Source organism: Leishmania infantum, chromosome 30 (genome assembly GCF_000002875.2).
Source record: "Leishmania infantum JPCM5 genome chromosome 30".
Taxonomy (NCBI): domain Eukaryota; phylum Euglenozoa; class Kinetoplastea; order Trypanosomatida; family Trypanosomatidae; genus Leishmania; species Leishmania infantum.
The window spans coordinates 1,289,802-1,302,915 of record NC_009414.2 but is presented as its reverse complement, the minus strand read 5'-3'; the positions used below and the strand labels follow the sequence as shown (position 1 = coordinate 1,302,915).

Genomic DNA, 13,114 nt, shown 5'->3' with positions numbered 1-13,114 from the left:
AGACGAGGCGTGAATGAGGGAGGGGTCGCTGCAGAGAGAAACGAAAACAACGAAGAGCGAGAGGCCACGTCGACTCGCTGGACACGCAAGAGCGATAGATACGTGGCTCCACAGACACTGCATAGCGACGCAGGGAAGTGGCTGCACAGAACCCCGCCCCCTTCAGACTATGAATCGCGGATACGACAACCCCCTACTCCTACGCACGTAAACCCTCTAGCGGATCTTTTCTTCGCCTTCCGGCCCTCTCTGTTTTGATGCTTGGAGAACAAGAAATCTGAAAGTACTCACTTTCTACTTCCACGTCCTCGCAGAGGTGACTGACCGGCTTTTCGGCTTGTTTGATTTTTTTTTTACTTGCTCTCTATCGTTTCCACCGTCGCCCCTCCCCCCGCAATCGTGTCTTGAAATTTTTATTTCAGCCCCTTCTGATGTCAGTGCGGAGACATAGACGCGTGTGGAGGGTGAAGCGTGAAATAGAGGGCAAGCAGCACAGCGGCTACAACCTCGTCGCGCTCTCGCCTCTTCCAGCCATCAGTTAATGCACGCGCTCACGCGCACGCTGTGAGCACGATGAGGTGGCAAAAGACGCGTGTTATGCGCGGCCCACCTGCGTTTCTCCCTCCTCGATCTACACCTTCTCAGCCTTGGGTTCCATCCCTTCACGGTAGCGCCATGTCTGTAGACAATCGTGGGGGTACAGGGTGGGTAGGTACAGAATCTTGTCGGAGTCAGGAGTGCGCGTGCGCTGCCACCGGACGTGGTGCGCGATGAGTGCGAGGTACACGGTGAGGTGGTTGATGGCGTAGTTATAGCCGACACAGCGGTGCGGACCAACGCCGAATGGGATGAACTGCTTCGCGAACTTGCGGTCCTCCTGGCGCTCAGGGCCCATGCGATCAGGGTCGTACGTGTCGGGGTTCGTGAAGCCCTCTCGACAGCACGCCACCAGAGACGGAATGATCATGCTACCCTTCGGCACGACCGTCTTCTCGTCCAGCTGGAAGTCGCTGTGGACCTTCATGGGCACCATCGGCGCCGGGGGAAAGAGGCGGAGCTGCTCCATCACGCACTGGCGCGTAAACGTCATCTCCTGCACCAGTTCATACGTGAGCGGCTCGTTGTTGGGGCGCAGGCGAGCCTGCTCCTTGCGGACACGCTCCAGAATCTCCGGGTGGTCGGCCATCGTCGCTGTGATCATCGTCAGGCTGGCAGTCGATGCATCCTGTGAAGCGAAGAGGAAGTCGAGTATCGTGTCCGCCATGGCGTGGTCCGACGAGTACGCCGGCGCGTCGCCACCCTCTTCCTCCGCCTCCTTGATCTTCTCCAGCACCGTCGCCGTCCAGAAGTCGAGCAGGCAGTGCGGCTCAGCGTCCGGCTTCGCCATGCGGGCCTTGCTGCGGCGCACCGCAGCCTGAAGCTCCACCATAGTCAGCTTGCGGGCCTGCACCGCCTTGTACAGCGGGGTGCCAGGCAGGTACAGCGGGGCAGAGAGGAAGCCTCGGGTGATGATGTTGTAGTTGTGAGTGAACTCAGTGCGGTTGTGCAGGTGCTCGCCAAGGAACACTGTCTGCGAGGTCTCGCAGTTCAGCTCGCGGATGTGCAGGCGCATCTCTTCTGGCTTGCCGCCCCATGGGTAGTCCCTCACCCAGCGACTCATGTGCTCGTGAATGATGCGCTCTTGAATCGGCAGGTACAAGGAAAGGGCCTTGGTGGTGAAGAGATTCATAAAGCTGGAGCGCAACGCCTTGTGACCGGGGCCGCTCTGGAAGGCAATGTTGTTGTCGCCGAGAATCAACTTGCCGTTGGGGTGCAACTGGAGGGTAAGAGTGTCCTCGCCGTTGGTGGTGAAGATCTTGTGGCACAGGTCCGCACGCGTCACGAAGACGACAAACTGCGTGAGGATGGCCATCCAGCTGTAGCCGTGCGGCTCGTATTGGCGCTGTCGCTCCCAAAAACTGTAAGGGTCCCTTATCATAGTTACAACCCCACCGAGAACAGGAATCGCCGTCAGCGGACCAGCCATCTTGAATTTGTGAATGCGCGCGAACATAATGCTGGTGAGCACGTACGCCGTGGCGTAGGCGAGAGCCAGGAAAATGACCACTTCCACCACATACGGCAGCTGAACGCCGAGGAGACGACTAAACGCTGCCATGGCGCAGGAGTGAACCAGGGGATCAAAAGCGATTCGGCAGGCGGCAGTGCTCCCTGTACCTCTGCGACCGTGCAAAAGCGAAGGGCAGGAAAAGGAAGCGAGAGACGCGAAGAAACCTCGGCTGAGGTGAACAAAGCACTGCGAAGCGGCGGAGAGGAAGGCGCAGAATACACACACGCAGGGGAGTTTCAGGAAACGCAGATCACGACCGTGCTTGGCAGAGATGATCGAGGTGTACGTGCGGGGAGGAGATAAAACGGTGCCCTTCCGATCGGTACACGCAATTCACGCTCCTTTCTACGAGGTTGATGACTTGAGGTATGATTGGATCAATCTAAGTATGTATGCGCATGTGTGCGTTGGTATGTATGGGCACGCTGATGCGCAGGGAAACTCGCGCAGAGGGCGCGACAAGACCACGAAAAAAAAAAACGAGAGTTAGGCACAGAAGTGTGGCAGCGAGAGCGCACACGCCTTTTCCTTTGGGGAGGCTCTTCTTCCAGTAGGCTCAACCTTCAGGTCAGCCGGCAGCACTTTCCGCGGCAGCCATACCTGATCGCCTAGCTACGCGCAGACAGTGACCACAGGGATATTCGAAAGAGAATGTGAGCTGCGTGCGAGCTGAGACAGATACATGAAATCAAGCATGAGTGTGCCTCAGCAAACCCCCAAACGTGCGCAGCGCCAGAGGTCAGCCGATGAAACCTCGAAAGGATCACTCGCCTTCTCCTCGAGCAGCTTACATCATCTCCCCCTTTTCTGTTTTTTTTTTAATTACACACTGTCTCAGCAGTCTTGTCAGTACTGTCATACAGGCAGACAGGGGGCGCGTACTGCACTGAGCCGCCGCCAGCGGGTCAAAGCGTTTCAGCAGGGGATAAAGGATGGGGAGAGGTGCGATTGGGTGCTTGCGGGCGTGGAGTTCGTTTACCTGCGGTGCAACAGCAGGGGTGCCCGAAGAAGAGTGCACCCCGCTCACATGCGCGGAGGAAGCGCCGTGCTCAGCCCACACACATTGCCACTGGGGGGGGGGGGCTGCGATCACTAAGAGGAGCTCCAAGGACGAGGGCAACACAGAGCGAGGGAAAAGAGAGGGTGAGCGAGCCCGCTCACGTCCCCGGAGATGAGGGTGCGCTGGACAGCTGCACAGTCTCCGAAGGTTTTCTTCGCGGAATGGCCTCTGAAAAACACTGCAGCGCCTCCGCTGCCCACGCCCCCCCTGCTGACCCTTCGGCAGTGCTCGCCTCTTTCTTGAAAAAGACGATGATGGCGCGCGCCTCTGGTGTCATGCCGAGTTCGCGGACACTCATGTACACGCGTGGCCAACATGTGCGAGCCAACCGAGTCAGGGAGCCGTTCGCTATCATCCGTGACCTGTACTCCACCCAATTCAGCCCATCCTTTTCAAGGACTACTCGCGATGCCTCAGGCGGCACCGACGCCGGGATGTGCCGCAGCCGAAGACCGAAGAGTTCACAGAAGCACGTCAGCGCTCGTCTCACATTCGTGTGCACCGCCTTGTTCGACTTGCATGCCTCCATCTCCTCTCGCTCTGCGCGGCCGCTGTCCGCGTACACGACAGGGAAGAGATACTGCAGGAGCAGCGGCACACAATCATCACCAGTGCTGTCGTGAGCAGCAGCGGCCGCACTCTCGGTGGCAGCTCGCAACTTGGGCCACCATGTGTGGCACTCTGACCCGAAGAGGACTGCCGTCGTAACTGGTACGGCGGCGGCATCCTCCTTCAGTGCCATCTGAGAGACAGCCGCGCTAGGCAGCGGAGACTCGCCCGTCAGGAAGGCAAGCCAATGGCACCGCCGCGAATCCCTCGCCTGCAGCCGTGCCCCCTTCTCGCTCAGGTACGCCATTGTGCGCTGCCGCCGTCGCCGGCGCCGCTCCCGTGCCACGCGGGCCTTGACTATTCGTGAGGCCGGTCCCAGAAGGTGCTCCTCCAGTCGCAGGTTTAGAAGCTCACGAGCGGCTCGGCGGTTCAGCCACAGCGAAGGAAAGCGGCTGAACTTCACGATGAGGCCTGACGGTACGTGTTTGACAATAGCGGTCTGCATTCGCCTGTTCGTGGCCTGCCCACCAGGACCCCTGCCCAGCGTGCTCTTCTCCTCAACATCCTCCTCGCGGAAGAAGTACTTCTTTTCGAATGGCACGCTGTAGTATTTAGTCAGCTTAGACGAGGCCTGGTCGCTCTGTCGTTTCTTTCGCCTTTCGTAGAGCAGCCGCAGGATGTCCAGCCGGTCACGCGGCTGCAGGGCTTCGTAAAACGCCTTCGCATCTTGCGCTGACTTTTTCTTCATCATGTCCACTAGCTCCTTCGCCTGCGAGGCACGCCCGCGCGTGTTGAAGGCGGCATAGCGGCGCCGACTGGGACGCTTCTCTACACTCTCGCCAGCGTGCACGAAGCATGCACCATCGTAGATAGTGTGCGAGAACACAGAAGAGCGGGGCACCACAGCAGCTCGGCGCATCCATAGTGTTTTCATGAGAGACGTACCGTGCGCGGAAGCCGCAGTGCTTCTCTTTGTACTCGCTCGCAACTTACGTGAGTGCCTCTTTGGCTGCTGCACGCCTTCGAGTTTGTGTACGTCACGTTAGTGGAACTCGTGCCGTCACGCACCCGTTTCGGCCGCCACACGCACACAGCGCAGCGTGTATCCGTGCCACGACGGCAGAAGAGAGACAGGGATCCGGAAAAAAGGAGAGACCACCAACGCTCCAACGTGCGTACTGTGGTGTTGTCATGAGGAACAGCGAGAGATCTCATTGCCTGGAAAGCATTACGCATATGCACCGACCTGCGCGATTGAAATGAAGGAGTGCACGTAACCTTTCATGTACACCCTCCGGCGCCCGCTCACTGAGAGTCGCCAGATAATCAGCAACACGCCCGCCTCGCAAAAGACGATATACACACCCAGAACAGGTGGCAAGTCGATCAACTTAAATATGGCCTTTCTTTATGGGGAAAACAAAAAACTCATGAGACTCGCTACCCAACCGCGTTATCAGGGTGTGGAACCCAGGCTCTGTGTGGGGAGGCCAAGAGCCTGCAGCCCGGCCGCCGGGCACGGCTGCGGCCTCTTGGCGTCGGCGGACAGCGCTTGGCTGGCGCGGTGCCGAGGAGACGTGCGGCCATGATCGCGCTTGGACCAGCTCACGACGAGTCGCACCGACGGCTCACCACATATGCGCGCAGGCGCCCACCGCTTTTCTGCCTTTGCTGCCTTTGCTGCGTTGCGGTGGTGTGGAGCGTGATCGCGGCAACGGCCCGCTCTGCATGCACCGGAATCGCAGTGGGCTGGACGACGCCACACGGCGTTGGTTGTCCCGTCTCCTCGACGAGTCCTCGCTGCAAGTGTGTACGCTGCAGGAGACTCACTTCTCCCCTGCAGGCCTGGAAGGCGCTTGGTCTGCACGGCGTTCAGTCTTTCGGTGCAGCAAGAGAGAGGGAGGGAGCGCGAGTGATGAGCGAGAGAGGAGCCCCGTAGTACATGCCGATTATGCCCACAGCGCATGCGCGCGCAGCATGCGGCATCTCCTCCATCCCACCGTGCGGGCGGATGAGGCGCCGACCGCGCGGCACGTACCCGAAGAGGGGACGAGGCGGGAGAGGAGGGGCCCGCTAGACGCATGTCCCGATTCAACGACATGACGGTTGCTCCTAGACGGCCAGGACGTCGCCGCAGCGCGGCAGTGGGTGCGTGGGCTGCAACTGTGCATGCGTGTGCCTTTGCTGGCTTGCACGTGGTATAATGCCACATTGCCCCGAAAAAGAAGTAGAGCCTATATCAATCGCACACGCACCGTTGGAGAGACACGCGTGCCTTCACAGCCGAAAGTCTGTAAAGAGAATCAGCATCACAGGTGTTAGGAAAGCGGATCGTGCGTCCGAGAGCAGGAGTGGCAGTACAAAGCAGAAGGCCATGGTCAGCCTGGAAGCATCTTCCTATATGGCCTTCTCAAGCCCTCGATATGCAGCCGTGCTTCTCTAAACCGGCGCAACATCGAGCTAAGTTCGGCATTATTGTAGACCGTACGGCATGTTCTGGCGCGGGCCATCCTCTGAGTGTCGCGGCCTCTCCAGCTCCAAGTCGGGCAAAGCAAAATCCTGCATCTCGTACTGGCGGTCAAACGGTCCAGTGCGCGTCAGCACCTTGCGCTTGCTCCACTTATCTACAAAAATGCTCTTTTGTGGGTACGGCCCCTTCCAGGGATCTAACCGATCCTTAAGGATAAAGTCCTGGTAGTCCTCCCCGAAGAGCTCATTCGTGCCGCCGCGGTAGTTGTACACGTGTTGGTAGTACTGCTTGCGCCACTCCCAGCCGGCCTGCTCAGAGGCCAGACCGTTGTGCGAGATCAGTATGACGTCGTCATCCTTGGCGGGCTTTGCGAAGCCGTACATTTCCTGGAACTCGTCATTCGTGAGCTGCAGGGCGTACTCGACCTCATCGCGCGGGAGCCACATGCTGTTCGGTATCCAGCGATGCATTTTTGCAGGCGACATACGGCAGTCGATGATGAACGTGAGCGGTTCAGGATATCGCGTGAGATGCTCAATGTCTTTGAGATAGGCTTGATGGCACAGCAGGTGATTATAGGCGGCATACTGGCCCTGCTCGTAGAGGAACTTATGGCGATCAAAGTACCACGGCTGGTACTCCTTCGGGTGCCAGTTCAACCACTCCCTTGGGTTGATTTCACCATCGATCATCATGTGGTGACGCGTACGCCGGTCGGACTGAAAAAGAAGACGCGCAGCTTTCATGGTCGACCTTTGCGCCGCTGAAGCACTCCGAGTGAGGAGAGACAACTCGGTGGGGCCAAGTGCGGCTGCAAAAGCCCCGTCGGAAAGAAACTGACCCACAACAGCGAAGCACGACGTGCAAAACTCAACAAGGGAGAGCGAAAGAGGTTGCAGAATGGGTAACAAGACGTCGCACGTTCCCTGCCCTCAGCATCGACTTGGTTACAAGAAGGAGAGACAAAGACCAAAGTATAGAGTGCCACCCTGCTTCCACTATCTTGCGCGTTGGCGACGATACAGCGCCGTGCGATTCCACTGAAGTGCGCGCCCCACAGGAAAGATGTCCACCAGCATTCCCGTCAGCCAGCAAAGAATTATTGTACAGACCCTCTTTGGGCCGTAAGCCATTCCTTTCCGGTAGCTCTAGGTTTCGTTCCTCTTAGCATATCTCATTAGCGCACCCACCGTCATGTGCGCAAGCCATATTCAGACTAAAGTTGAGAAAGCACTACAGAGTTGGAGGCCTAACACTGCATCAAGTACACAGCGCGCTTCTAAGCAAACCAACATCCTCAAAAAAAAAAACACAAAACAAGAGCGTCGCTTTTACCTGAGGGCCTATGACCACCGTAAAGTATGTTTGACGGCACCCCCCCCGTCGACAGCGCGCCATTCACTGAGAGCACTGAGAGCATCGAGAGCACCTGACACGCACTTAGAGAGAAACGCATCAGTCATTTCACGCCTCTACGCTACAACGTGCCATTAAACCACGCGCAAGCCAGCAAAGGCACACGCATGCACAGTTGCAGCCCACGCACCCACTGCCGCGCTGCGGCGACGTCCTGGCCGTCTAGGAGCAACCGTCATGCCGTCGAATCGGGACATGCGTCTAGCGGGCCCCTCCTCTCCCGCCTCGTCCCCTCTTCGGGTACGTGCCGCGCGGTTGGCGCCACTCGGGCCTGGCTGAGCTGCACGCCTCGATTATCCAATGCGGGCTGCGTCCAGGGTCCGGCTCGAGGGCGAAAGCGGTGGCGTCCGTCGCGCGGGTAACAGAGGGCGGTCCAGGTGCATGCCGAATGGACTCAGGGAGGAGGTTGGCCAGCCTCAGGGCAGGGCCCTCTGAGGCCCTGCACTCGGCATAGGTGCCATCTTTCCCCCGCAGTCGCATCAAGCCGCGGCATTCCACAATGTGGTGTAGGGGCTCTTCACATCGTCGGTCGGGCTATTTTAACGGAAACACGCAAGAAAAAAAGAGGGAGAGGGAAGGCGGAAACACGGGAGATGAAAACAGAAAGAGTGCACAAACGCGCAGACACACAAACGCTGAAACCAGATTAACAAGTGGACGTAGAAGAGAAAACAAAAACGCATCACACGTCTGTTACCCAACATGATCAGCGCGGAGAAAAGCACACAGAGGGAAAGGCCCGAAAGGGGGTGGGGGAATGAATGATGATGGGAGATGTGACGCCGTGGCAGCAGCTCCTTATAGCGCTGCACTATGCCGGGAAGTGAGGTTGCATGAGTAGCGGCACACCTCGCAGTCGATGAGAAGGGAGCTGAGCCGTTCAGCGGGATAGAAGGGGGTGTGCGTCGCACTCGGTACGCCTGCACGGAAACGCGCCCCTGTGCAAGCACTTCGCTTACTCGACCATCTTCTTGGGCACCTCCCAAGTGAACCCGCCCGTGCCCAACTCGTCCTTACGGCCGAAGTGGCCGAAGCGCGACGTTTCGTAGTAGATGGGGCGGCGCAGGTTCAGCTCCTGGATGATGTCGTACGGGCGCAGCTTGAAGTTCTGCTTCACGATCTCCAGCAGCTTCGCGTCATCGTACTTGCCGGTGCCGTACGTCTCCACGTGCATGCTCAGCGGCTCCGCTACACCGATGGCGTACGCGAGCTGCACAAGGCAGCGGCGCGCCAGGCCGCCCGCAACGATCGACTTCGCGATCCAGCGCGCGGCGTACGCGGCGGAGCGGTCCACCTTCGAAGGGTCCTTGCCGGAGAAGGCGCCACCGCCGTGCGCGCCCCAGCCGCCGTACGTGTCTACGATGATCTTGCGGCCAGTCAGACCGGCGTCGCCATGCGGCCCACCGCGCACGAAGCGGCCAGACGGGTTCAGCCAGTACTTCGTCTCCGCGTCCAGCATGTTCGCGGGGATCACAGCTTTGATCACCTTCTCCATCAGATCCACGCTGATCTTATCGTTCGTCACGTGCTCGTCGTGCTGCGCAGAGATCAGCACCACCGCCACGCGCTTCGGCGTCAGCACCTGCTTGCCCTCGCGCGTGTCGTAGTCGTACTCCACCGTCACCTGCGTCTTCGCGTCCGGGCGAGCCCACTCCAGGCTGCCGTCGCGGCGAAGCTCGCTGTACTTCTTCGCAAGGCCGCGGGCCAGCTCGTACGTCAGCGGCATCAGCGTCTCCGTCTCGTCCGTCGCGTAGCCAAACATCATGCCCTGGTCGCCAGCGCCGAGATCCTCGCTATCGAAGTTGCCCAGACCCTGGCAGATGTCCGGCGACTGCTGCTCAATCGCAACCAGCACATTGCACGACTCATAGTCCAGGCCCTTGTCCGCGGAATCGAAGCCAATGTCCTTGATCGTGTTGCGGACGATCTTCTGGTAGTCTAGCACTGCCTTCGTCGTGATCTCGCCGAACACCATCACCATGCCCGTCTTCGCGCACGACTCGCACGCAACCTTCGAGAACGGGTCGCCGGCGAGGCACGCGTCAAGCACGGCGTCGGATACCTGATCGCACAACTTGTCTGGATGGCCCTCCGTCACGTGCTCGGAGGAGAAGAGGATGCTGTGGACAGACATTGTAAAGGTGAGGTGATAGGGTGAGCGGAAAGCGCTTGGACTGTGGGGAGTGCGGAAGGGACACCGTTGTGTGTACGAGAAGCAAGATGCAGCAGGTGTGGCGTTGGGCGCAAAGGCGAGAACGTAGAAATGAACACGGAGAGATACGGAGAGGCAAATAGAATAGGCGGAAGAGAGTGAGACGCAGAGAGCGGGCGCGCAGAGAACGTCGAGGAAGATGCAGCATGAGCCCGTGAGGGAGCGAGCGGGCGCACATACACGCACACGCACGCTCGACGTACCCTATCATGCGCTGGTGTCCCCCTTTCGCCGGGCTGCGTGGGCAGGAGTGGATGGGGCCAGCTTCACGTGTCAGTCAATGAAGCATAGCCGCTCCCACTGCCTCCCCGCGGGGGCGCATCTATCTCTTTGCAGCTTAGCTGTGCTTCTGCACAGCGAACGCGCCTGTGTGTCCGCATGTGTTTTAGCCCGTAGATGAGTGGCGCTGGCTCGTTCTTGTTTGATGTTTGGCCCTCTTCTTTGAAGACCCCAGCCAACGCGACCGAGTAAACTGGGAAGAAGGAAGCGGAGTAAACAAAGAAGCAACGCTTCTGCGTGTGTGAGGGAGCAGCGCTGTTGAAGGCGGTCGACTGCTCTCGCACGCTCACTAATGAATGCCTGCGCATTTGTGTGGCCTACTTCCAGGCAGTGGCCATTATCCCTCCTCGTCATCTATCACCTCGATTGTGGAGTGCTGCTCTGGTCTTGCGGCCTTGTACACAATCTTCAGGGGTCGGCCAGGCTCCGTCTCCACCACATATTCGACCTGCGCCACTACCTCCTGCGAATGCGAGGCGATCCAGTCCTTGAGGCGGTAGTTGACGATGATGTCTTCCGGCTTCATGGCAGCCGAGCATAGTGGACAGTTCCACACGTTTTGCCGAGCACATTGAATGAGCACCGCCGCCAACTCCATGCACTGCAGATGCTCGCAGTACATGCCCCGCACAGGGATCTCCATCGTGAGCGTGGTCATGGGGCACTGAATCTTCACCGACGCCTCCGTGATTGCAACGGCGCCGCGCTCGCCGCAGGATGACGACGGCGATTGCCGGATGGCGGCCGCTCTACGCTTGTGATACGTGGACACAATGCGCTCACCGAGGTGGGCCAACCCTACTTCCTCCACAAGCACACAAGCGATGACGCCGCGCCACATCTCCATCTCCGCCACATCGCCAGAGAAGATCACCTGCAAGGAGAAGAGATCCCGCTCAATCGGGAGCACAAGGGGCGTGATATCCACCGTGATTGCGGTTTTAACTGCGGCCGCCTCCTTGGCGGGAGAAAGCTGCCAGTTTGGCGGTAGAGAGACAGGAGTGTCGTCGACGTACAGCGACATGGCAAGCTGTGCGCCTTCAATCTCCGTTGGCAGCATCCACCCCGTGGTGTGCTCGTAGGTATCTGTCAAAGGCACGAGAAGCACGCGCCGCTGCGGCGAGAAGCCCTCCGCCGGTCTCTCGTGCAGCGTGCGAGGTGCAGGCAGTGTCGTGGTCAGATTGCTGTTTTCAACCACCACCGCCCCGAGCATGTCCACGAAGTGGTACACGGGCGACAAGACAAACCTCGACGGATTCTCGAAGACTTCGTGGCGGAGCACCTCAAGCACGTGGCGCCTTGCAGCCTGCACAAATGGTACGGCGTCCTCGTCCTCCTCGCTCGCATCACCCCCCTCGCCGTCGCCGGCAGACAGAGGCGAGGAAGACCTGCCAGAAGAGCGCTTCGCAACCCTACGTGCAGTGGGCAGCGCCTCCGAAAGAGCATGCATCACACCGCTGGGATCATGCCTAGGACAAGTTGGAGCTTCCTCAGTCGGTCGAGAAGCCGCCGCGAGCACGCTACGGTGTGTTGCCGCAGGTGGTGCCGGAGAGGGTGGAGGCTCCGCGGGCCGCTGCCGCTTTCGGGCCTGCCGTCTCGGTGCATCTTGCCTGCGCAGGCCCCTCGACGCCACAGAGGCACGTGCCTGCTGCAGCTCCTGTCGGAGACGCGCTGCCGTTGAATTACCCACCGCGCCCAACAGAGATTCGATGTTACGCAGCTCGGTAGCAGTGAAGGGCAGAGCGTCGCGTGTGTTTTCTCGCTCACTTATCGGAGCAGGCCCCGCAGGTGGGCCGTCAGGAGGGGAGTTCAGGAGGCGGCAGCACTGATAGTCGCGCAGGGCCTTGGCCGCCGCCTCCGCCACTGTCTCGTTAGCAAACCACGCGTCTTCTTCGGGGGTGCGGGTGTGTGGTTCCGCATGCAAAGGGCGTACGTGGGCCTTGTCAGCAGAGAAAAGGGGATAAAGCTCCCCTGGGCTGTGATAAAACTCTACGCAGCAGTCTTCACCAGCGCACAGAAAGGCCTGCATCTCCGTGTCCGTCTCTCTCAACGTGCCGGGCCACCAAACACCGTCGTCGCACTTGACCCATACCTGCGTGTCGGGCGGATACTGCATCCCCAGGCCAACACAGCAACCGAATGGGAATGAATAAGAAGTGAGGCACCTAAGGATGCGCACACGGATGGCGCAACCGCCCCTCTGACTCTCTCTAAACGCAGCGCAGCTCCACACTAGCGTGGGGAAGACGGTCTCCACATGTGTCAGTTGAGCACCTCATCAAAGCGGCACACGACCACCCACCTCTTCCTCATCACAGTGACGCAGGAATAGGCAGAGATGAGTGCACACAGTCAGACACGCGTGCCGCCAGTCCTTATGCGGGCGGTTTCGTAGCCGCCAGGCGGAGCAAAACGAAAAAAAAAAAGAAAGGAGGGGCCGTCGAATAAGGAGTAAGAAGAGATCAGCGTCGGGAGGTCGCATACAGAGTGAGATGCTACAGCGCTAGGCCATCGTCAGCGCTGCACATTGCCGCGCGCACCAAAAGCCGCATGAAAAGTAAGCCTCCTTGTGCAGCGTCCCGCAATCGCTCAGCGTCTGATCAGAGAGAGTTCGCCTGCGGCTTCTCCCTCTCCACCTCCATCGCCAGGCCGGTAGCATAGAAGAGGTGGGAGACTCACATTTTTCTTCGCTACAACGTGCCATTAAACCACGCGCAAGCCAGCAAAGGCACACGCATGCACAGTTGCAGCCCACGCGCCCACTGCCGCGCTGCGGCGACGTCCTGGCCGTCTAGGAGCAACCGTCATGCCGTCGAATCGGGACATGCGTCTAGCGGGCCCCTCCTCTCCCGCCTCGTCCCCTCTTCGGGTACGTGCCGCGCGGTTGGCGCCACTCGGGCCTGGCTGAGCTGCACGCCTCGATTATCCAATGCGGGCTGCGTCCAGGGTCCGGCTCGAGGGCGAAAGCGGTGGCGTCCGTCGCGCGGGTAACAGAGGGCGGTCCAGGTGCATGCCGAA

The 13,114-nt window shown here is 59.5% G+C and overlaps 5 protein-coding genes across 5 annotated transcripts; all 5 read right to left on the bottom strand.

The window, feature by feature from the left end:
• Positions 1 to 631: 631 nt before the first annotated feature.
• On the bottom strand, positions 632 to 2,158 carry LINJ_30_3610 (cytochrome p450-like protein; the record flags this gene model as incomplete). The annotated part of the gene is made up of 1 exon (XM_001467178.1): positions 632 to 2,158. The coding sequence occupies one exon, from the start codon at positions 2,156 to 2,158 to the stop codon at positions 632 to 634; it is 1,527 nt and encodes a 508-aa protein (XP_001467215.1).
• A 1,109-nt stretch (positions 2,159 to 3,267) lies between these two features.
• On the bottom strand, positions 3,268 to 4,638 carry LINJ_30_3600 (conserved hypothetical protein; the record flags this gene model as incomplete). Its single annotated transcript, XM_001467177.1, has 1 exon — positions 3,268 to 4,638. One exon carries the CDS (start codon positions 4,636 to 4,638, stop codon positions 3,268 to 3,270), a length of 1,371 nt encoding a protein of 456 aa, XP_001467214.1.
• A 1,553-nt stretch (positions 4,639 to 6,191) lies between these two features.
• Positions 6,192 to 6,935, bottom strand: LINJ_30_3590 (conserved hypothetical protein; the record flags this gene model as incomplete). The annotated part of the gene is made up of 1 exon (XM_001467176.1): positions 6,192 to 6,935. The coding sequence occupies one exon, from the start codon at positions 6,933 to 6,935 to the stop codon at positions 6,192 to 6,194; it is 744 nt and encodes a 247-aa protein (XP_001467213.1).
• Positions 6,936 to 8,560: 1,625 nt separating this feature from the next.
• On the bottom strand, positions 8,561 to 9,739 carry METK2 (S-adenosylmethionine synthetase; the record flags this gene model as incomplete). Its single annotated transcript, XM_003392658.1, has 1 exon — positions 8,561 to 9,739. The coding sequence occupies one exon, from the start codon at positions 9,737 to 9,739 to the stop codon at positions 8,561 to 8,563; it is 1,179 nt and encodes a 392-aa protein (XP_003392706.1).
• Positions 9,740 to 10,433: 694 nt separating this feature from the next.
• LINJ_30_3570 (conserved hypothetical protein) lies at positions 10,434 to 12,212 on the bottom strand (the record flags this gene model as incomplete). The annotated part of the gene is made up of 1 exon (XM_003392657.1): positions 10,434 to 12,212. The coding sequence occupies one exon, from the start codon at positions 12,210 to 12,212 to the stop codon at positions 10,434 to 10,436; it is 1,779 nt and encodes a 592-aa protein (XP_003392705.1).
• Between the last annotated feature and the right edge of the window lie 902 nt (positions 12,213 to 13,114).